The 21,144-nt window shown below is 44.1% G+C and overlaps 1 protein-coding gene across 1 annotated transcript in view; it reads left to right on the top strand.

The window, feature by feature from the left end:
* Positions 1-18,573, top strand: part of USP46 (ubiquitin specific peptidase 46) — a 61,146-nt gene extending 42,573 nt beyond the window's left edge. The window contains exons 5-9 of the mRNA XM_042984544.1: positions 65-141; positions 8,631-8,714; positions 10,776-10,973; positions 14,114-14,192; positions 15,233-18,573. Of these exons, the coding sequence (XP_042840478.1) occupies positions 65-141; positions 8,631-8,714; positions 10,776-10,973; positions 14,114-14,192; positions 15,233-15,334 (540 nt within the window). The 3' untranslated portion in view covers positions 15,335-18,573. The remainder of the gene's footprint in view (positions 1-64; positions 142-8,630; positions 8,715-10,775; positions 10,974-14,113; positions 14,193-15,232) is intronic.
* Positions 18,574-21,144: the final 2,571 nt, after the last annotated feature.

The following is a 21,144-nucleotide window of genomic DNA, read 5'->3' on the forward strand; positions in this document are numbered from 1 at the left end:
AATTTTATCTATGTCTATTATGTATTTTGTACCTAATACTTTTTTTTTTCTTATTTTGCTTCAGGTTAGTAGCAAAGATGAAGATTTTCTTGACCTCTCTGTCGATGTGGAGCAGAATACATCTATTACCCACTGTCTGAGGTAACCTCATGAATTCTGACTGTGATCTGAGATTTGGATCAGACCGGTAAATAAGTGGGGGGGAGGGGAGGAGCGGGGAATCCTGTATTTCCTCAGGAGGTAATCTTCCTTTCTGTTAAACCCATATAATCCTATTATTTTCTGTTTCTTCTTTCCCAAGAGAGATTAAAAATAAATATATGTGGTCTAGAGAAGGATCCTGCTGAGAAGAAAGAGGATCAAGTGGAAGTCATTAGTCATTAAGTTTAAAAATAAGTTTTAGTCTTTAACACAGATGTGGGCTTTCGGCTTTCATCAGTTTCTCTCTCTCTCCTCTTTGTCTCCTTGACACAATCACACAATTAATAAATGCTGCACATACCTACCGTTACCCTTTTTTTTGTTTTTGTTTTTGTAAGCTAATATTAAAAATTATGTACTTTTGAGCGGAGACCCGGTGAGGGGAACTGCCTCTCCTCCACCTTTCGGCATTCTGTGGAGATCTTTAATAGAAGGAATATCTTCCTTGTTAGGGTTGAGAGAAGGTACGAGCCTGGAATGCAGGAACAGCTCATGTCCAGGGTTCCATGCGTGTCGTGTATTGACTCGAACATTGGAAATGTGCCCAGAGTTGACACGGAGACACGATTCCCTTTTCCCTACTCCATCCCTTCTTTCCTGTCCTGTTTTCAGTAGGTCGGGAGGGCTTAGCAGCAGCCCAGCCCTGCTATAGCCACTAGGCATGGAGGAGTGAGTGGCAGACACATTCCGGGCCCTCACAGCACTTACATCCTGGGGGGGATCCACAGGCAACGATTGGTGCCTTGAAGAAATTTAACAGGTCCACAGAGTGCGTGGTCATGGGGGTGCCAGTGTAGATAGACCTCGTGGTCAGGGCAGGCTTCCCCGTTGCTTAGGAGCCCAGAGCTCTGAGACATTTTATAGTGTCTAACAAGGCACTGTTGATTTTTACCAATGGTGATTGGGTGACAGAGATGTTAGTCCAGGTTACTTGGGACCTTTTAGAAGGATAGGTTAAGGGGACTCGCTGTGGTGGTTGGCTGTTAGAAAGTCATCTTGCAGGGCAAAGGCACCAACGTCAACATGGGAGAGTTTCTTGCTTCATCTGGGTTTCATGTTTTGTGTGAGCGGGTGGGGAGCTGATTGCTTTCTGATTTCCCAGGGCCCCAGGTTCCCCTCCGCTCCCTCATGAGTGACCAGTTACCCAGCACTTCCTGTTGGTGTGGCCCACCGGCCCTTGTTCCAAGTGCCTCAGGCCCAGATGTCTAGGACAAGTGTGTTAACTCTTTATTTGCAAAGTGTTTTGTAGGCCAGGGTGGCCTCTTTCTTCTGAATGGTTCTGTTTATAGCATGGGTTCCTAATATTCCTGTGACAAGGAGCCATTTTTTATTTCCCCAAGGTCTTATGATCACAGGGAGTGGGGAAAGTTATGATTTTGCCAACTTCAGTTGCAGACGAAGGACTGGGAGGAAAGGTATCACTTGCCCATCCCGCCCCTTTTTATTTTATTTTTTTACGTTTACTTAATTTTGAGAGGGAGAGAGAGCACAAGCAGGGAAGGTGCAGAGAGAGAGGGAAACACAGAAACTGAAGCAGATTCCAGCCTCTGGGCTGTCACCACAGAACCAGGGCTGTCAAACCTACAAACCCTGAGATCATGACTTGAGCCCAAGTCAGATGCTTAACCACCTGAGCCACCCAGGTGCCCCTCATTCCCCCGCCTCTTTTTTTTTTTTTTTTTTTTTTTTTTTTTTTTTTTTTTAAACAAGTGGGCGTTAGGGAGCATTTGGAGTTAGATTCACTGCTTCCCCTTCCTTCTTAGAAATTCCTGGGCTGCTCAAAAGGGCAGATGGCAGTGGCTGTAGCTTTGAGATCTCAGTCAACCAGCTAGAGGAGGGCTAACTTGTTAGTTACAATTTTAATCTTTGGGGAACCTTGTTATAAAGAAATGTAACCCAGATTTACGTTTCTATTATTATCATTATTATTTCGAGAAATGTATATGTTAGTCATGCATACCTGATGTAGAGGTGTTTGGAGATGTTAAAGCTGGGATGGATGAGCATGAAATAGCTTCAGAATGCCTTTTTAAACATTAGATTGCCATCCGATTGGGCTTTCTGGGCTGACATTCCCGAATTGCCTGCCCTGCCGCCATTTTACATCATCCCTAAAGTAGACCTTGACTGACTTCCCCACGACTGACTTCCCCACACCTGCCCTCACGCAGGCAGGCCTGACATCACCCCCACAACAGGAAGACAGGCCCTGCCAGGCCCACCCACCCCCACCCTCACCCTCCCAGAGAGTATTGTGCTGGGACTGGCGGCTTTCTCATCTGCCCCAGAGGAGTGAAGGGGGGAGCCAAGGCCCCAGGGGAATAAATGATATCAGCTGATCATTAGCATTTTCTGTCTGAGACAAGGGAGAAGGAATGATTACAGATCTTGATCTTTTGGGCCTCATTCATGGTTTAATTTCGTTTGCATTCTTAAAGGTTTGTTTTTAAAATTAGAACTATGAATTTTCTTTTTATGTTTGCACCTCTTCTGATATTTTATCTTTCCTTCATTTTGATGGCCAAAAAAAAGTTAAAAATCAAGCTAAAATTGTAGGACTTTTTTTTAATGTTTGTTTATTTTTGAGAGAGAAAGAGCGTGAGTGGGGGAGGGGCAGAAAGCAAAGGGGACTGAGGATCTGAAGTGGGCTCTGTGCTGACAGCTAGGACCTCCACTTGGGGGAGGGGGGGCTTGAACCCAGAAGCTGTGAGATCATGACCTGATCCGAAGTAAGACCCCTAAAATTGTAGGATTTGAATGCAGGGCCTTTGCCACCTCCTTTCAAGGGACTTTAGATGACCAATTACGGTGTGTTTTCACTGCTTTTGTTGCAGAGAAATGATGAAATAGTGGTTCTATTCAGGGTACAGGCCTACAGAAGCCATTAAATCCATACTGTAACTGACCTATATTCCAAATATTTCATATGTCAGTGCCTTGTCTTAGGCCCGGGGAGCCATCGGTATCAGAAGTGAATACCAAGATAGTTTTTTCTTCTTTTGAAAAGTTCAGGGATGGCCTCAGGCAAAAACTTCAAATACGTGAAGTTTATCTTAATTACCCTTCTATGGCCTTTTGGGTAGTTTTTGTCTTTCACTTCAGTGCCTTAGTCTCCCCTGTGGCTCCTTTACGGAAACCTTCTCTTGAAGCGGAAACCTTCTCTTCAAGCGGTCCACTCTCTGAAGCACCTTTTTTCCCTTCCCCTGTCCTCCTCTCATATTAAATGTCCATTCTTCCAGCGCTGCCGAGGTCAGCTGGGAGGAAAGTAGCTTTTCATTCTCCCGTAGCTGTTTTAAAAATGTATCCTCTCTAAAACGAATTATTTTTCTACTTCTTTTGGAAAATTTCTTTTAAGTACTAAGTTCATATATCTCCTGTCCCCACCACACATCCATTGCTGCATGCTTGTTTATTGGTTTCTCTGTTTTGTTTCTCTGACCTGTGTTGGGTTATTACTGATATAAAGTATTTTCTAATAGTTGACATCTAAGTGTTTCTTGTGGATTTCTTTTTTCAGTCTTCTTTAATACTCTGCTCATTGGTTCTCAAACTTTGGTGTGTATGAAAATCACCTTGGGGAAGTTTATAAAAATGGGCGCCTAGCCAGTATTCAACTTCAGTGAACCCAGGCCTCTCTCTCCCTCTTTTTTTTTTTTTTTTTTTCCTTTTCAGAGCCAGGGCCCAACAATGATTTATTTGTTTTGGCCATCATATTCTTTTTTTTTTTTTTTTTTTAAAGTTTTTAATTTTAATTCCAGTATAGTTCACATCTAGTATTATATTAGTTTCGGGTGTACAATATAGTGACTAAGCAATTACACAACACTCAGTGCTCATCACAACACTTGCACTCCTTAACCCCCATCACCTATTTCACCCAGCCCCCCACCAGCCTCCCCTTAGTAACCATCAGTTTGTTCTCTGTAGTTGTGTCTTTTTTTCCTTCCTTTGTTTTGTTTGAGTGAAATCATATGGTATTTGTCTTTTTTGACTTATTTCGCTTAGCATAATACACTCTAGCTCCATCCATGTTGTTGCAAATGGCAAGATTTCACTCTTTTTTATGGCTGAATAGTATTTATGGCAGAAATACACACACACACACACACACACACACACCACATCTTCTTTATCCTTCATCAATCGTTGGACACTTAGGCTGCTCCCATAATTTGGCCCTGGCCATATTCACCTTCAGTGAGCCTTGGCCACTATTTTTAATTAATTTTCTTGGTGATCCTAATACCACCAAAGTTTGAGATCCGCTGCTCTAAATCTTTGCTACTCAAACAGTGGTCTGTGGGCTAGCGCCATTGACATCACCTGGGATCTCATTAGAACAGCATCTCAGGTCTCCCCCAAGAATGAATGAATGAACCAGAATCTGCATTTTGACAGGATCTCCATGTGATTCAAGTGCATGTTAAGGTATATAAAGTACAGAGCACAGTGGCTCTCAGACTTCGAAGCATATTCTTAAAGGGAAACTTTAAGAACAATAATGCCTGGATTCTACCTGGAGAGATTCTGGTGTAATCAAGTGGGGGCCAGGGGGAGGAATTAGGCATTGAGTGTGTTTCGAAAGCTCCCCGGGTAACTCTAATGGGCAGCCCGGAGACCCACTGATGTTGCCGATGTCAACCCCAGAACAAAGTTTCCCAGCTGGTGTGCACCAGGAAATAGGTTACAGGTGTGGATTGATCCCTTTGGCTCCTGGGAGGTCAGGCACAGCCTGGAGCTGCTCTGGGCTAACTCTTCTACAGGGTAACCTTTTCTGTGGGGATCATGACAGGACGCTTATCGGGAAGTGTTGTTTGAGAATTAAAAAAAAAAAAAAAATCAATTTCTGAACTATTGCATTGAGTGGAAAAGTTAAGACTGTACTAAAAAATGTGTCAAACATGGATATAACCTTGGACACAACGGCTGTCTTTACAACAGTCTTTCCACCCAGAAACATAGTCTTTCTTCAGGTGTTCAAGTTTTCTTTCATACATTTTTCTAGAATTTCGTAGTTTTCTTTATAAAGACTTCTATTTCTTACTAGATTCATTTCCAAAGTGTATTTCTGAACGATGTTTTATTGCTATTGTAACTCTTTGTAAAGAAATACAGAGTTTTGTGCTTTCCCCTAACCTTACCTCTGTGCTTTGGTCATTTATCCTGAGCATCAGAAAGGCCTCTCTACTCTCTCCCTCCTCTTTGACTTTCTCCTTGAAAGGTTTCCTCACCCCTTGTTGCCTGCTTTGATTCCAACAACTGTACAGCCTCTATCGACAGACCTGCTCTGCCTCTGAGTCTCCTGCTGGGGTCAGCCCTTTTCCCTGATGTAGCCTCATTTTCCACTTCTCAACTCACAGATGCCCCGGAAGCATTGCCCTGTGTCTCGTGGCAGTAAGCCCCCAGCCAGCCGGGGTGTGGCAGGATGGAGGTGAATTTTAAATCAGGTCTTTATATTAAGTACTAACTTTTGCTATATTTCCACTCGTGTGGGTCTGCAATCACTTCAGAAAACTTTCTTTGAAAAGTAAGAGTAGAAAGTATTTAATTCCTTATTCACTGCTGTGCTTGCCTTGGTTACTCTGGCTCTTGAGCTGGATAAAGAGCTGTATCTGTGGTAGAAATCCCATGGGTATGAACCTCCACCATCACCTACACATACTCTCCTCTCCCCCTCCCTTGTCTCCCCCGGCCCCATTCCACCCCAACCCTGTGCAGGCCAAGAAAGGATTTCACATCAGTTACTTCATTAAAGAGTTAGTCTGGGGGCGCCTGAGTGGCTCCTTTGGTTGAGCATCAGACTCTTGACCTCGGCTCAAGTCATGACCTCACGGTTCGTGAGTTTGAGCCCCACGCCGGGCTCTGCGCTGACAGTGCAGAGCCTGCTTGGGATTCTCTCTCCCTCTCTCTGCCCCTCCCCTCCTCATGCTCGCTCTCACACTCTCTCCAAATAAATACATAAACTTAAAAAAAAATAAAATAAAAAGGAGTTAGCCTGTGTTCATTCAGTTAAGTGTGAGTTTGTATTACGCACCGAGCAGCTGAGATCTGAGATTTGAGCATAATTGTCTTCTAAATCATTTTCTTGCCTCTCAACACCTCCTGTCCTTCCTCTGTAGTGCTGCCAGAAATGGTTACTCTAGAAAGCACTGTCTGGTTACATCTTTTCCTTGCTGAGCCCCATCAGTGGATTTCCAGAGTCACAGGGTCCACACCAGCTTCTAAGGCACACCCACACCTTGCTTCCGTCTCCCTATGCTGGAGCGTTCCCTCTGTCTGGAATGCTTGCCTCTTACCCACCTGCACACTTTCCTTCTTCGAGAGCCTGACTTCCACATCACCGCTTGGAAACAACTCACATTACCCCAAGTTCATTTCTCCCTCCTCTGTGCTTTCCCCTGGACTTTATACACGTGCTTCTGTCTTCACTCAGCCAACAAATATTATGGAATGCCGTGCTGCATTGGGCCTCTTCATGGTGCTGGGGCTGCGGCAGTGAGTGAGACAGAGTCATTGCCCACATAGAGGGAAGGCATTTAATCAAATAGGAGGATGGTTTCAGATAAGGGTAAGTGCTCAGAAGAAAACAAGACTGCAAACCAGATAGAGGCTGAGTGGGTTTGGAGAAGGTGGACAAAGAAGTCTCCCAGGAGGTGACATTTGTGCTGAGCTCTGAGCAATGGGCAGAGGCAGCCATGGAAGCATCTGGAAATGAGCTGTTAGTGCAGAGGAAGCAGCACCTGCAGAAGCCCTGAAGCAGAAAGGGTATGGCATTCTGGAGGGACAGGAGAAAGCTGCTGGTGTGGCCTAAGCCAGGTGAAGGAGGTGAGGCAGGGTAGGAGATGAGGTCAGAACAGCTAGGGGTATGGGGACTGAGGGCCTACTGGCCATGGCAAAGAATTCGAGTTTCATTCTGAATTGCACTAAGGAACTGTTGAAGCATTTTAGGCAGGAGAATTGTATGAAATTATTATTATTTTTTTTTTGAGAGAGAGAGATTGGGGGGGGCGGGCAGAGAGAGAGAGAGAGAGAGATACCACAAGTGTGGAGCCTGACTTGGGGCTTGATCTCACAAACTGTGAGATCATGACCTGAGCCAAAATCAAGAGTCTGACACTTAACCAGGTGCCCCTGAAATGATTTTTCTTTTTTAATGTTTACTTATTTTTGAGAGAGAGAGAATGAGTGGGGGAGGGACAGAGAGAGGGAGAGAAAATCTGAAGCAGACTCTTTGATGACTGCAGAGAGCCTGACACGGAGCTTGAACCCGCAAACCTTGGGATCATGACCTGAGCTGAAGTCGGACACTTACCCGACTGAGCCACCCAGGCGCCCCTGAAATGACTTGTTGACCTGCACTGAACACATAAGCGGCTCGCTCGCATGTGTGCGTGTTAGACTGTGAGCAGTGTGAGGGCAGGTGCCTCTGTGAACCCCTGGCACCAAGCCCAGAGTGCTGTCAGTAAACATTTGAGTAGTGAATAAATGAGCAATCTATGTTTTCTTTTGGTAAGCTCTGTTTATGTGTGTGAGTCCATAACACCATGTAAATAACACTTTCTGTTTAATAAAATCTGATCATTCTGGTGCTAGGATACTCCCTATGAATAAAGAAACATCACAGGCTTTCTCAAGACTCTAGGGTATTATTATATTCTGGATGTTCTTCTCAGCCTTTGAAGCGGTACCACAGGAATGTTAAGTAGAATCTCAATGACCAGAAAAGAATGAAAAGCCATGACATTTAAAAAAATGAAAACTTATAAGTAGTGCAGTAAGTCTCATGATAGGGGTGAATACAGATATAACATCACAATGACATTTGTTCTCAAAGGGAGCCGGGTGGGGGGGTGGGGGCGGGGAGCTGGGGATTGTAGAAAGCTGGCATCTCCTGCTAATTTGGGATTTTCTTAGTTCAATATAAGGGCAGTTGTATGTGATTTAAATTTCATTATCTTTACTTTCGTGATCTTAGAAAATACAGACTCCTGAGATACCCTGTTTTTCATTAACTACACAATAATGTCACCTTGCATTTTATGTGATTGAGGTTTTTGGACCTGACTTACAGTGTAATGATGGACGTTTACAATAGTATTTTCTGTTATAATTTTTAATCTCCAATTTATAGGTAGTCTTGTTAAAACTTGATATTTTTTTTAATCAGTTGGAAACTCTAATTTATATCTATTTGTGTCCCACTTAATAAAGCTATCCTTGGAAATCTCCAAAGGTGAAACCATAACCCAGTCCAGCAGACATGCTGTAATGGCAATCATAGCCCCTACTCATAAGAAAAGTCTTTTCTCATTACTTCTTTCCCTGCATTCACTTAAAAATTACCCTGCAGGTGATAAAGGGTTTAAAACATGGTGTATACTAAGTACATTTTGGACTGTTTTTTGAGTTGAAAATATTTTTCTCTGCAGAGACTTCAGCAACACAGAAACACTGTGTAGTGAACAGAAATATTATTGTGAAACGTGCTGCAGCAAACAGGAGGCCCAGAAAAGGTGTGTAAAAGGGTTTAGCCCAGAGGGTGGCTTGGTTTTGAGGGAAGGAACCATACCTGATTTTGAATCCCAGTTCTGTGGGCTCGTGGCCAAGTAGCTTTGAAGAAGTCAATTGCCTTCCTCCCTGGATAAACTAGGATAAGAGTGCCTGCCTTGGAAAGTTGTCCATTTGTCTGATCGTTTGATCATTTGTTCATTCGTTCAACAAATATTTATTGTGTGCTGTGTATCAGATACTATGCTGGGTAAATGAGTGGTGGTCAGATATAATTACTATTTTCTTGTGATTAAAGACAGATTATAAAAAGGATTTAGCATAGAGTATAACACATAGTAGATATCTAGTAGAATTGTTACTTCATATTGGAACTTCTTATTTAGAGGCACAAGAGGTTTAAAAAGTTAATGATTTAATGTGGAAACACGAGGAAATCAATAACACATCAGTTGCATGGATAGGTGATAAGAAGCATCACATTCTGAATTGATACAGGATCCATGGTTGCCTTCTTACCAGCACCGGCAAGTTAGAGCCCCTGGACAATGTGTGCGAATCAGTGATTCTCTGTTATCTGCCCCCGGAAGCCAAGAAACTTGACATTTTAATTATCGTGTGAAGCCTTACTGTGAATTGAATTTACCCTGCCCATGGTTGTGGAATATTCAGAATAGTTCACAGAAGCTCATTACCATCATCTAAAACCTTCAGGGGTCTTGAGCTGAGGTTGAAATCATTTCTCTGCTCAGCCTTCCCTGCTCTTCCCCCCTAGACATGCACACATGCACATCTTTCCTTGCTGCATCAAAACTTACAAAAGGTGACTCCTTGTGGCAGATGGGAGTGCAGTGATAGCTGGTTAACTTTTGTGAGTCATCAGGGGAGCTCACTTCTCCCTGTCCTTACAATCTCAGTCAACCCAAGGCCAGCCCAGGCCTTCCTATATGGCATGAAGGCATATTCATTAAAATAATGTGTGTTCCTGTAAAACATCAGGCTTCCCATGATTCTTCTGTTTCTGCAGACGTTATTTTGCTTATTTTTACAAACAGGGTTTTACCTCAATAGATTCCTGAACAACAGTCTCTTAAAATTTGTCCTTTTCAAATAATATGCATTGAAAATGTGTGCATGCTGAACAGCATTGACACTGACTCAGGGCATTCCTAGAATGGGGGTCCCGGAAGGGGACCAAAGGTCTCTATTCCAGCAGAGTTGGTCTCCATAAACTATTGTTTTTATGAATTTTTTTTTTACCAAGGAATATTAATGGTCACCTAGTGAAAAAAGATTTCTGTGTTCATGTAAGTTTGGGAACTGCTACATCAGACAAAAGAGAACAGTTCCTTTACTGTAGGATTTCTCAGAACCTCTCTGCCAGTGCACAGGGAGGAACTTTGAAATAGAAAGTAGCTGTCCAAACTTGGCCCCAGGAACCCCCGCCTCTGCTGATGTCTCCAGTGCTCCACAAGCCCAGTTTGAGAAGTGTGGCCCTTAAGCCAACCCCTACATTTTACGAGTGGGGAAACCAAGAGCTAGACGAGGGGAAGGACCGACACACGAGTGAGTGAGCATGAGCCCAGCGTGCTTGGTTTCCCCAAGCGCCCCCCCGTGGTCCTCAGACCCCAGAAGTCCATACCGCAGCCTTCTGCTTGTCCTCTTCCCAAAAGTGGTCACCCCTCCTCTCCATTATCTCCAGGCGGGGTGGAGGGGGGGTGTGGCTGTCCAAATATTGTTCCTTTCTGGAAGGCAGGGGGCAGTAATGGAGAGCAGTTACACACCGTATTTGCACTGGTATAAAACTTCAGGACTGTCTCCTTTGGCCAGAGAGAAACAGAGCTGCTGTTGTCCTCCTCTCCTGCTGGCTGTGCCCGGTTAGCCGAGCAAGCAGGTTAACCAGCTGTATGTGTGCAAGCATCCTTTTATTCTTGCGGGTGGTGTGGTTACTTGCTGACCTGAAGTCTGTTAGACCCCTTCTGCTCTCCGTTTGTGTGGCAGCAGTGTATTCTGCCCCCAACAGCTCTTAGGGGGTACAACTTCTTTTCTATTTCGTGGTTTCTTAGGATGAGAGTAAAAAAGCTGCCCATGATTTTGGCCCTGCACCTAAAGCGGTTCAAGTACATGGAACAGCTGCACAGGTACACCAAGCTGTCTTACCGGGTGGTCTTCCCGCTGGAGCTCCGGCTCTTCAACACCTCCAGCGACGCCGTGAACCTGGACCGCATGTACGACCTGGTCGCTGTGGTGGTTCACTGTGGCAGGTGAGGGCAGGCGGAAAAGCGGGCGCACGGCGGGGTGCACGCGAGAAGGGTGCCGAAACAGAGGCAGCTATGCCTTTCCTGGGCTGTGAGACTCCGTAGTAATGGGACTTCTGAGAACGTCTTCCAGGCTCTTACCTATCATCTCAAAATAAATCCAAAATGTACTCTTCAAGATATTCTTCATGCAGTTTTTAGCCCTTCCCCAACCAGAAAAAAGAGAGTAGGAGAGAAGGCTCCTAGATACGGAGAAGAAAAGTGTTTTGCTGAAAGTCCTTTGAGCAGATATTTTTTTCTTCCATAGCTATAGATACAAGCATGGAAAAGTCCACTGAAAATACACCTGTTTGTTATCCTTTGCTCAGCTGGAAGAGATTTGTGTTCTGTCGTTCCCCTACCCTTCTGGGTTTTAGGTAGGGGTGTGTCACTGAGCAGGATTATTTTCCTCTCCATCTGCCTGGATTGGATTTTCGTGCACAGACCATAACAAGAGGATGCGTGGTTCCACGCAGAGGAGTAGACTGATTTCCTTTTCCCCCTGCACGGTGGCGGATGCTTCGCCTCTAAAGCACCTTATTTGTCCCATGCAGAGCGGACTTGAAGTCACAGGATCCTTTCTTACATTCCCAGTGTTCTGTGTTTTGGTCTGTTATAAGCCAGCTCTGTGGTTTTCCTGAAGAGGAATTCCACCAGTTATTTTTCTAAAGAACACATGAGGCCCGTGATCTGGAAACTAGCTGTGAATTCTGGGTGGGACCTCGTGGCAGGAACTGGAAGGTCTTAGGGCTGGCAGAGCCCGGTACCTGGAGGGCATTGTGGCCGAGGCTGGCAGTGGGCTGATGTGGGCAGGTGATGGGGAGACAGAAGGTGCTCAGAAGTATATACACGTTTTCAGTACGGATCTCTGTGGGTGATGACTAATCCCTAGAGCATTGGTGAGGATAAGGCAGTGACCCCTACAGGGGACCTGGAGGACAAGTGAGGTTGGGTTGCAGAATAGTGACTTTCTGTAATGAGGGCTCAAGGTCAGAGCGGTCCTGGCAGCGAGGGCCAACTGGTGCCGAGTCACACGTGCTACTAACTAGCATTCATTAAATTCTCCCCCACTAGAGACAGGACTGTCCTCCTACACAGAGCAGGGCTGACATGGGGATCAGGTGGCTCTGGGCCGTGGACGCTGGGGATCTCCGAGGCTGGGGAACTGAGCGTTCCCTCATCCACGCCAGGACCTCCTGGCCCATGGATGCAGCTGGTGCGGTCTCATTCTCTGATTTCGACTGCAGTTATTCTCTGAACCCTTGTTTCTTGGGTTCGTAGCAGAGTCTGAAGGTACAGCAGTGATGAAGATCCACGGGCCCTGTTCTCATGAAGCTGAGCCTCTGGCAAGAAAGATAGATAATTAGCAAGTAAGCACACCGCCTGTCAGCACCAAAACAAAAGCACTGGGAGATGACTTCGAGTTTGAGGAACGCTATGAGGAATGAACAGGGCGCTGAGAGAGAGCAGTTGAAGGTTCCTCTGCAGGGATGGGGACTGGTGAAGTGAAGCTACCAAGGTGACATTGGGGCTGAGGCCTAAGGGCTAAAATGAGCCTGGAAGGCCCACATCGGAAGAGGATCATTTCGGGCAGAGTGTCTCCAGGGCAAAGGCCTGCCGTGTGAAGAACGGGAAACCAGGGGTCCAGAGCCCAGGGAGGGGAGAGAGTGGCTGGATAGTGTTGAAGAAAGGCAGGAACAGTTCGCGTGGCTCGTCTTGTATTTAAAGAAAGCGGACAGGGTCACCTGGCTGGTTCAGTCAGTACAGCATGTGACTCTTGGTCTTTGGGTTGTGAGTCGAGCCCCACATTGGGCACAGAGGTTACTTAAAAAAATTAAAAAAAAAAAAAGAAAGAAAACAAAGGCAAATTTGGCTTTTGAACTTTAGTGGTACACTGAAAAAACAAAACGGAACTCTAGATTTGGGGTTAAATTCCCTCAGTCATGCAGATCTAACTAATAGTAACAGCTGTGTAGTTCTACTTTTTCCCATATTATGTGATACATACCTTTTCCTTTGAGCACGTGTTATTCTATATTATAGTTTAATATATTTCTAAAACTTAGATGATGCCACTCCTCAGAGTTCCCCAGTGTCTTCCTGACTGACTCACCGCAGAGTCCAAAATCCAAACCACGATACCCCATGCCCCACCTCTGTGGCCTCCTTCCTCCCCTCCCCCTGGCTCACTGGGCTCAGGCTTCCTTGCTCTTCAGTGAACCCTGCAGGAACCCCCCCACCCCCCACCCCTGCCATGCCCAGTACCTTTGCACCTGCTGTAAACTTCCATCACATGGTCACATGGCTCGTCACCATCACCTCGTCTCTCAGGGAAAGTTCCTTCTGCTCAGATCTTGGGTTAGCAGAGGACTGTCACCATTGTGTATCAAATAGTACTTCCCTCTGTCACTCACCATGCTTTACTCTGCTTTATGTTTCATGGCACTTTTTTTTTTTTTTTGAGTTTATTTATTTATTTTGAGAGAGAGCAAGTGAGAGGGAGGAGGTAGGGGCAGAGAGAGAAGGAGGGAGAGAATCCCAGACAGGCTCTGCGTTGACTGTCCGTGCAGAGCCCGACGCGGGGCTCAAACTCATGAACTGTGAGATGGTGACCTGAGTCAAAATCAAGAGGCAGACACTAGACTGACTGAGGCACCCAGGCGCCCCTTCATCACACTTAGTATACATTGAAATCTATTTTAGTTTGTTCAGTGCCTCTCCAGCCCTCATCCCAAGAAAGTGGGGACACTGTTTTCTTCACTGCTTTTTTGTCTGACGGCCAGAAGAGAGTCTGGCACATAGTAGGTGTACGGTAATTATTCATTTATATCTGTTGAATTTGAATATCTGCTTTCCCCACTGGACCGTGGGTCTTTAGAAGCCTGACTTTTTTGCATCTTTGCAGAAGATTCCTTTATGCTCACCACAGCACCACCACATGGGTCTTCCTCCATAAATTGTGGCCAAATAAATGTGGATATAGACGTGACCTATACCCATTCTCCTGCTGAGGGAGGTTGTTCAGGTAGATCACTGCCTAAAAAGAAGTACCTAGTTTTTGAAAGAAGTTAATGTTAACTTGATAACTTGTGTTTGTTCTTTTCCAGTGGTCCTAATCGTGGGCATTATATTACTATTGTGAAGAGTCATGGCTTCTGGCTTTTGTTTGATGATGACATTGTAGAGGTTGGTATGCAGATTACTCTATAATGGGGCTGCAGCGTAGACTGTATTTGGGGGAATGTGTATGTGCGGACATTTCCTAAAATAGGCCTGTTTTCCCATAACCTGGCTTAAAAACCATTTACATTTCTCTCAAGACTAAATTCTGCTGTTCTTTATTCTCTATAGAAAGGGAGAAAGGGGTGTGACTGGGGACTAATGAGTTAACTGCGTTCTTGTTAACTGATCAGCCATAGATGTGGGATCTCTTTGTCCCCTGAAACCGTATTCATATGTAAGTCTCATTTTCCACTGTGACTAAAGCCCTCTCTACTACAGACCAAATAATAAACTCTTTATTTTCATTTTTTAAATTTTTAATTTTTTTTAATGTTTATTTATTTTGGAGAGAGAGGCAGACAGGGTGCGAGCAGGGGAGGGGCAGAGGGAGAGGGAGACACAGAATCCGGCTCCAGGCTCCAGGCTCCGAGCTGTCAGCACACAGCCCAATAATAAACTTAATAAAAAGCTCTGTAAGCACTCTTTCATTATGCCAGATTCTTCTTGTATGGATTGATATTTAAAAATATGTTTTCAGTCTGTTGGACCTGGAAATCTTTATATTACACTCAAGTGTTCCCATATATTGATTTTGTTGTAAAGGAATACTAGCCGGAGAGAATTCCACACTCAGACAAGGTCCGTTTTAGCTCAGAGGGTGACACTAATGGGAATGAAGTCTGACGACCTGCAAGAATTAAGGTTATTCCCCAGACCCCCCAGTTTACCATTTGAAAGACGGGCGTCCTGGCTGCTTCAGAGCATGCCCACATATGTTTGCCGATAGCTTGAAGGCTGGCCTCCCTCCTCCAGGATTTGCAACGTATGTAATCATGCCCCATTGCCAGGTCTGTGGAATTAGCTGTTTGCTGTTGAAAGTTCCCAGTTGTGATTTTGTAGCAAACAGTGTTTGCTTCAGTCTTCTCGTTCATTCCATTTGTTTTTCTTCCCTTCTCTCAGTCATCCCATTAAACAGTTGTATTGTTTTCTTTCTCTTATTGCAGAAAATAGATGCCCAAGCTATTGAAGAATTCTATGGCCTGACGTCAGATATATCAAAAAATTCAGAGTCCGGATATATTTTATTCTATCAGTCAAGAGAATAACTTGAAGAACTGTGGGACGAATTCACATGGGGGGAACTGTTCACAGCACTATTCCCTGGTTTCTCTGCAGACTTTCCTCCCCAGTGGCCCCGCCAGTGGTACTACGCCAAGTGTAATGGTCTGGCTGGGTTAGACTTTCTCTCCCTTTGGTTTTTTACATGCAGCACTACTTGTGGTTTTATTTTAGTCTGAGGTAGAGTTAACTGCAATCAGATTGTAGTAAGATTTGTATGAGTAACAGTTGCTAATTTTAGGATTGGGTAAACGCTACGCCACCGGCTATGTCTGGCTGAATTAGAGTGACATTTCCTACGGGAAGGTCTACAGTCTGTTTTGGGTCCCTGCTAAACGTCCCAAGTGGCTTCCGGGATCTCATGTCAGTGCATTCCTTTAACTTGTCCCGGGAAGCACTGCTACCCATTTGTAGCTTCTCTGCCTCTTTTCTGACGCAAGGACAGAATCGGGTGGAAGTTCACCTGTTAGGGCTGCAGCTATAGCTTTAAGTTTGTGCAAGTGAAAACGTTTAAAAGTGAGTAACCTCAATACTAAAATCATCCTCCAGGTGGAACAGGGTGGAGAGAAGCTGTTCACGGTGGCTAGCGCCTGCCTGGGGCTGTGCTCCCCTCACCGCCCGCCGCCGTTAGGACCCCAGAGGCTAAGAAGGCACGGAGCTCAGGGCAGGCAGAGCCCAGAGGAGGACGCTTTTGTGGACAGTGAAAACTTACTTTTCTTACCTTTCTACCAAAACCACGTTTCAGGAAGATACCCCTACGCCATTTGTTTTTAGTGATGCTCTACTTCCGTAAGGTCCTGTGAGTTGTATCTGTCCTTTATCTGGCGCTGCTAAGCTTTCCAAGGCATCTGCCCGGGCCGGCTGGTGTTGTGCAGGCTGTGGCCGCAGGGCTGAGCTACCGTGGTGACTGCTTCCGGCACAGCTCTCCTTAGCCAGTCAGTACCCACCACCTTCTCGGTCAGGAAGGACCCAGACACTGCAGTGTCACCACCATTGGCCGCATTGTACAGCTGTTCACCTTTTAACATTTCAGTCTGTTGACTGAGGCGCTGGCGAGTCCCAGGACTAATAAGGAACCTTCCCTAGAGGGACCACTGGAGTCAGCTGGGGGTGAAGGTGGGTCAAAGGAAGTGGGAGCGGGTGGGCGGAGGAATGAACAAAATGGCAACTTTTCTTTGGCTCAGACTCCTAGAACGCTTGACAAGACCGTTTTTTGGAAGAACCTCATCTCACTGTAGTTACTTTTACTTTTTTCACTTTTGTTATGTATGTATTTATTAGATCACTTGAGTATTGGTACCTTTTATTAAAAGGGTCAATTTGGCGTTTTGCTGTTGAGCTGGTTTTTGGATTCTTACAAATACTATGAGGCATAGATCTTGGCTTCCTTTGGGAAGTCGGTTGACTTCCATACACTTCTAAGATACTGTGAACATACTATTTTGTTACCTAATAAATCAGCGAATGAACATGCAAATGTTTGGCATAATGTGAACTAAAATTGAAATTGGAAATGTTAGCAGCCATTTTGTAACAATTAAGAGCATAGCACTTTATCTAGATGAAAACTGGATTTCTTGTCTTTAAGATATCTTGAACTGTTTATTGCTCAGAACTTAAATAAGCATGCCAACACTTCATTTGTTCATGCTTGAAGTGAAATGTTTTACTTTTCACTGGAGAAGACAAAAACAGGGTGATCTTCACGTTATTTTATACAAGTGATGAAAATATACCTTGCCTTATTTAGAGGCAAATTCATATTTATAAATATTTTGTCTTTTTTTTTTTTTTTTTCCTCATGAAACATATGCAGTAATCACTTACCTGGAAGGTGAGTATTTATTCCGTTTTTAAGAGGAGACACTTTGCAATTGAAGGCAACTGATCCGAGGAACTGTTTGTACTATATATAACCCATATATTTGACTGTAGGTTGCAAAGTTTTTTTTTAAAAAATGATGGTTCATATCTAATATATTTGAGCTGGTTCATAAGAAAAACTATTAAAATTATCTTTGGAATGACTCTTGAGGCTAATTTGTTAGAGAAAGAAAGTTTCAATTGGAAGCCTACAGAGGTAACATCTAAATGCTAAGTCACAGATTCACTACTGTTTTTGTTTGTTTGTTTGTTTGGATTTTTTTGTTTTGTTTGGTTTGGTTTTGGGTGTTTTGTTTTGTTTTGTTTTGTTTTTGGTCTGTATGTGTGAAGAGTTTTTCCCAGTGACTTAACAGAAGTAATTGAAAGGGTCAGTTAAAATTCTGAATTCATGGATAGAGTTTAGGAATAAAAACAAGTATGGAAGATAAAATGCGAAGGCATTAAAATGGTTGTGTGATGCAGGAGAAGAAGCTTGGAGAAAGACCAAAACACACTTATCCACCAACACTCCATCAGAGCTTTTAAACTTAGAGCTATCTGGTAATTTCTTTCCTCTTCAGTAAATGGAACAAACACTAGGCAGCTACGTTTCCCCAGAATCATTTCACTTTATGTAAAGACAGTAGCATGCAAACACTTTCTCTTTCACCCTTGTTCATCGTGCAGGGCAGGGAATGGTGTGAGGTAGGTGAGACCATTCTGAGGTCAACGATAGCACAAAGGCTCAGCAATATTCCCTCAAATGGCAGGGTTTTTGTGGGTCCTTTTCTGGCAGGAGTGAGTAGGCCTGCTGTATTTCTTTTAACTGCTGCAGGGTTTTAAAATAAGTTACAATATTTTACACCTAGAGAAGAGAAGAGTATTTGCTCTATTGGTGACTTACTGGCTGAGCATCTAGATTATGGTACAGTTTGCTAAAAAGGCATTTGTTTAAAAGTCACTTTTTGGCAAAATGAGCTGACATCCAGTCCTGTTACATGGATGCATTTTTCCTTCCAAGGCAACATCAAATGGACTGGTTCTCAGAGAGCCAAGGAACAGAATGCAGGAGGGTGTTGGTTTGACTCGGAAGCCAGTCATATTTGGTTTTACCGCCTGGTATATTTTGGATTTCAGATGAAATGGGAAAAAAAAAAAAATGACAGGAGTGGTCCCTATGCATTTATTTTCATGGATATGCTTAATTTCATGGGCATGCCTAACAATGAACTATGTTCTAACTGGAGCTTAGGGCTTATTTTAGATATTGGAGTGTAGCTTTATTACAGATGGATTTTATCTTTAAACATTGCATTTTGATCAACTTTGTATATTTACGTGTATTAAAATATTGTGCACTAAATGTTTTGCCCTCATTTGCTATTATATGGTCAAGGCATTTATCGGCACTATTGTGATTAACTCATGTAAATGGCATGGGTCAGGGAAAATTATTTCCTACTTTTCTGCCTAATTAAATTTCTGTTTTCCAGTATTACATTAATTTATTTTTGGCTTCCATTTCTTTGTAACCAAAATAGGTACTGTATTTGTGTGGCATTCATTTCATTTTGTTGCTAAAGAAAACAAGTTTAGTTTTTATTTAAAATGATCTGTACCTTAATCTTTTTTTTTTTTTTTTTTGTAACCAAGGCAAGCACTTTAAGCAATAATGTCAATCTTGTGAAATTTCAATCAGTTTAACACCCTGCCTCTAAAATTGTTTGCAAAAAAAATAAATAAATAAAATAGGAATTCCCTTCCTAGAGAATTATATCTTGGTAATGTTACACACATGGACTTAAAATCCTTTTTATAAAATGTGAGTTATTGGCAAGTCTCATGTCTGGCTAATCATTCCAAATGTAATTTTGAAGCGGTGGAAATGTATAGAACATTCTGGTCATTGTGACATATAAAGGCAATGCTACTGTCAAGGTTCTGGAGGTAACTCATCCCTTGCGCCGAGTAAAAAAAGATCAACAGAAGTAATCCAGAAACCTGTATTTGGGGAATAGCAAATTGAGGGTATCAGTGGGTAGGGGGTGGGGAGAATGGGGGCAGTATATTAGGCATCACAGTGAATTCCTTAGCTGGGACTCTGCATATCAACACGTCCTTTCCCAGTTAGGAAATAAAAGGTCCGTTCCTTAAGTAAGAAAGTAGCTTCCGGCTTCTGGCTTCTAGGCAAGAGCGGGCAGTGTGGCCCTGGCCCTGTTGTATTGACAGCCAGCCCCGGACCTCTAGGTGGTTTCCAAGCTGAGGTGGGAGGGACCCCAGCGAGGTGCACACCACTGCCTACACTGGCCTGCCAGAGTAGGGGCAGTATGTGGCTTCCAGCCCCAGACTCAAGGTTGCTGTTAAAAAGCTCAAGGCTTCCCCACCGCACACCAGCCCCCCGCCCCCAGCCAGTCACTTCAAGGGGCCATGTGTGGGCAGGAACTTGTCATCTGAATGCATCTGTCTGGGCCCAATTATGAGAAATGCAAACCCACAGGCCAAGAGTGGGACAGTGTGCCATTAAGTCTCTCAGCTTCTGTCCCTCTTCTCTCAGGTCAAGTCAGCTGAGTGACCGAGCTGGAACAACAGAGGCTTGTGGGAAAGTCATCTGTATCCTCCATGAAGGCTCTAGGAAGGAAAGACCTCGGGAAAGCCTTTTTCTTTTCTAGGCCTGGTGTTGGCCAACTGTTAAATGGGGTCTGTAGGATAGGTCTGTCACCGCCAGAGGAACCCAGTTCCTGGGGAATAAGGAGTGTTCTCCATTTATCCTCCATTTCTGTATTTTGATTCCTAAAACACCTTTAACAGAGAAAGAAGTCTCCCTTTGCCTCCTATTTACATGAAGATAATATCTGCTAAGTAGGGAGGGTTTTGATTGTGGGGGTAGTACTAAAAACAAACCACTTAGACCTGTCCTAGAGATGCCCCCAGTGGAGAGATTTCTAATGAAGCCATCATTTAGCACCTGTTACATGCCAGGTGTGTTGGGAGTTAGGGGACAAAAGGAGGAAACAGAGGATCTCCTTTCTCATTTCTTAACCTCAGAAAGAAAAGATTTGTGGAAAAGAGATTTAAATTGTGGAAGTACTGTGTGTGAGGGGAATTCACAACTGAGCACAGTTTGGCTTTTGGCCTGGGTCTCCAGGAGCAGGGGGGCAGTTAGATAAGGCAGGCGGGTTCCTCTCTCCCCTGGGTCCCATTCTCGGAGTTCCAGGTTCCTCTCTGCCTGCTCCTTCGAGGGAGGGACAGCACATCTTTAATTTTTATTTTTTAATGTTTATTTATTTTGGGGAGAGACAGAGACAGAATGCGAGTGGGCTAGGGGCAGAGAGAGAGGGAGACACAGAATTGGAAGCAGGCTCCAGGCTCCGAGCTGTCAGCACAGAGCCTGATGCAGGGCTCGAACTCAAGAGCCGTGAGATCATGACCTGAGCCAAAGTTGGACACTCAACCAACTGAGCCACCCAGGTGTCCCAGCACATCTTTAAAAACAGTGTATAAATCTGTTATGTTGTAGCAATGGACTTGAGCGTTTTGCCTCTTAATTTCATGTCAAAAGAGCCAGAATTTTGAAAGTCTTAACAGAGGATTTTTGAATAAGATAAATAATCCCTTTACATTATTACCAAATAATTGGAGCCTGTCTGAACTTAGCAAGACCGATCAGGGCAGGAGAGTTTCTAAGCTATGCGACTAATGACTTTATTGACTTATCAACTGTGTTCCCTTTTTTGAGTTCCTTTATGTTTTATTATTTTTTTAATGTTTATTTATTTTGAGAGCAAGGGAGCACAAGCGGGGGAGGGACAGAGAGCGAGGGAGAGAGAATTCCAAGCAGGGCTTCGTGTTCAGCGTGGAGCCCAACGTGGGGCTCGATCCCATGACTGCAAGATCATGACATGAGCCGACATCAAGAATTGGACGCTAAACCAAT

Source organism: Panthera tigris, chromosome B1, assembly GCF_018350195.1.
Source record: "Panthera tigris isolate Pti1 chromosome B1, P.tigris_Pti1_mat1.1, whole genome shotgun sequence".
NCBI lineage: Eukaryota > Metazoa > Chordata > Mammalia > Carnivora > Felidae > Panthera > Panthera tigris.